We start from the raw sequence: 524 nt of genomic DNA, 5'->3' as shown, positions 1-524 counted from the left end.
TCAGCTGCCGAACTCATACAAAGTGCGGCCCTGCCATTTCAGAGCGTACACCACATCCATGGCAGTGGTTGTCTTGCGCTTGGCGTGTTCGGTGTAGGCAACCGCATCCCTGATCACATTCTCCAGGAAAACATGCAGCAACCCGCAGGTCTCCTCATAGATCAAACCAGAGATCCGCTTGACACCGCCATGGTGAGCCAGGCAGCGGATGGCTGGTTTGGTGAAGCCCTGGATATTATCACGAAGCACTTTGTGTTGTGGCTTTGCTCTACCTTTGCCTCCTTGCCCTCTGCCAGACATGATGATTCTTCACTCAGATAATATTAGTGGAAATTAACAGAGAGAGAGAGAGGAGGTACTCGTGGGTTTAGCAGCCTTAAAAGTGGATAAATCCACAGGACCAAATGAGATGTATCTCAGGCTGTTGAGGGAAGTAAGGGAAGAGATATCAGGGGCCCTGGCAATAAGTTTCAAATACTCTCTGGCCACAGGTGAGATGCCAGAGGACTGCTAACATTGTCCCA

General features: G+C 50.2%; 1 protein-coding gene across 1 annotated transcript; it reads right to left on the bottom strand.

Moving 5' to 3' along the window:
• On the bottom strand, positions 1 to 300 carry LOC121293063 (histone H4-like). Its single transcript, XM_041215656.1, has one exon. The coding sequence runs from the start codon at positions 298 to 300 to the stop codon at positions 1 to 3; it is 300 nt and encodes a 99-aa protein (XP_041071590.1).
• Positions 301 to 524: the final 224 nt, after the last annotated feature.

The sequence above is a fragment of the Carcharodon carcharias genome, chromosome 21 (assembly GCF_017639515.1).
Source record: "Carcharodon carcharias isolate sCarCar2 chromosome 21, sCarCar2.pri, whole genome shotgun sequence".
Lineage (NCBI taxonomy): Eukaryota > Metazoa > Chordata > Chondrichthyes > Lamniformes > Lamnidae > Carcharodon > Carcharodon carcharias.
This window is presented reverse-complemented; position numbering and strand designations above follow the sequence as displayed.

What these genes read in the sequence shown, in the direction of transcription:
- LOC121293063 (XM_041215656.1), bottom strand. Translation starts at nt 300, where the DNA reads ATGTCTGGCAGAGGGCAAGGAGGCAAAGGTAGAGCAAAGCCACAACAC.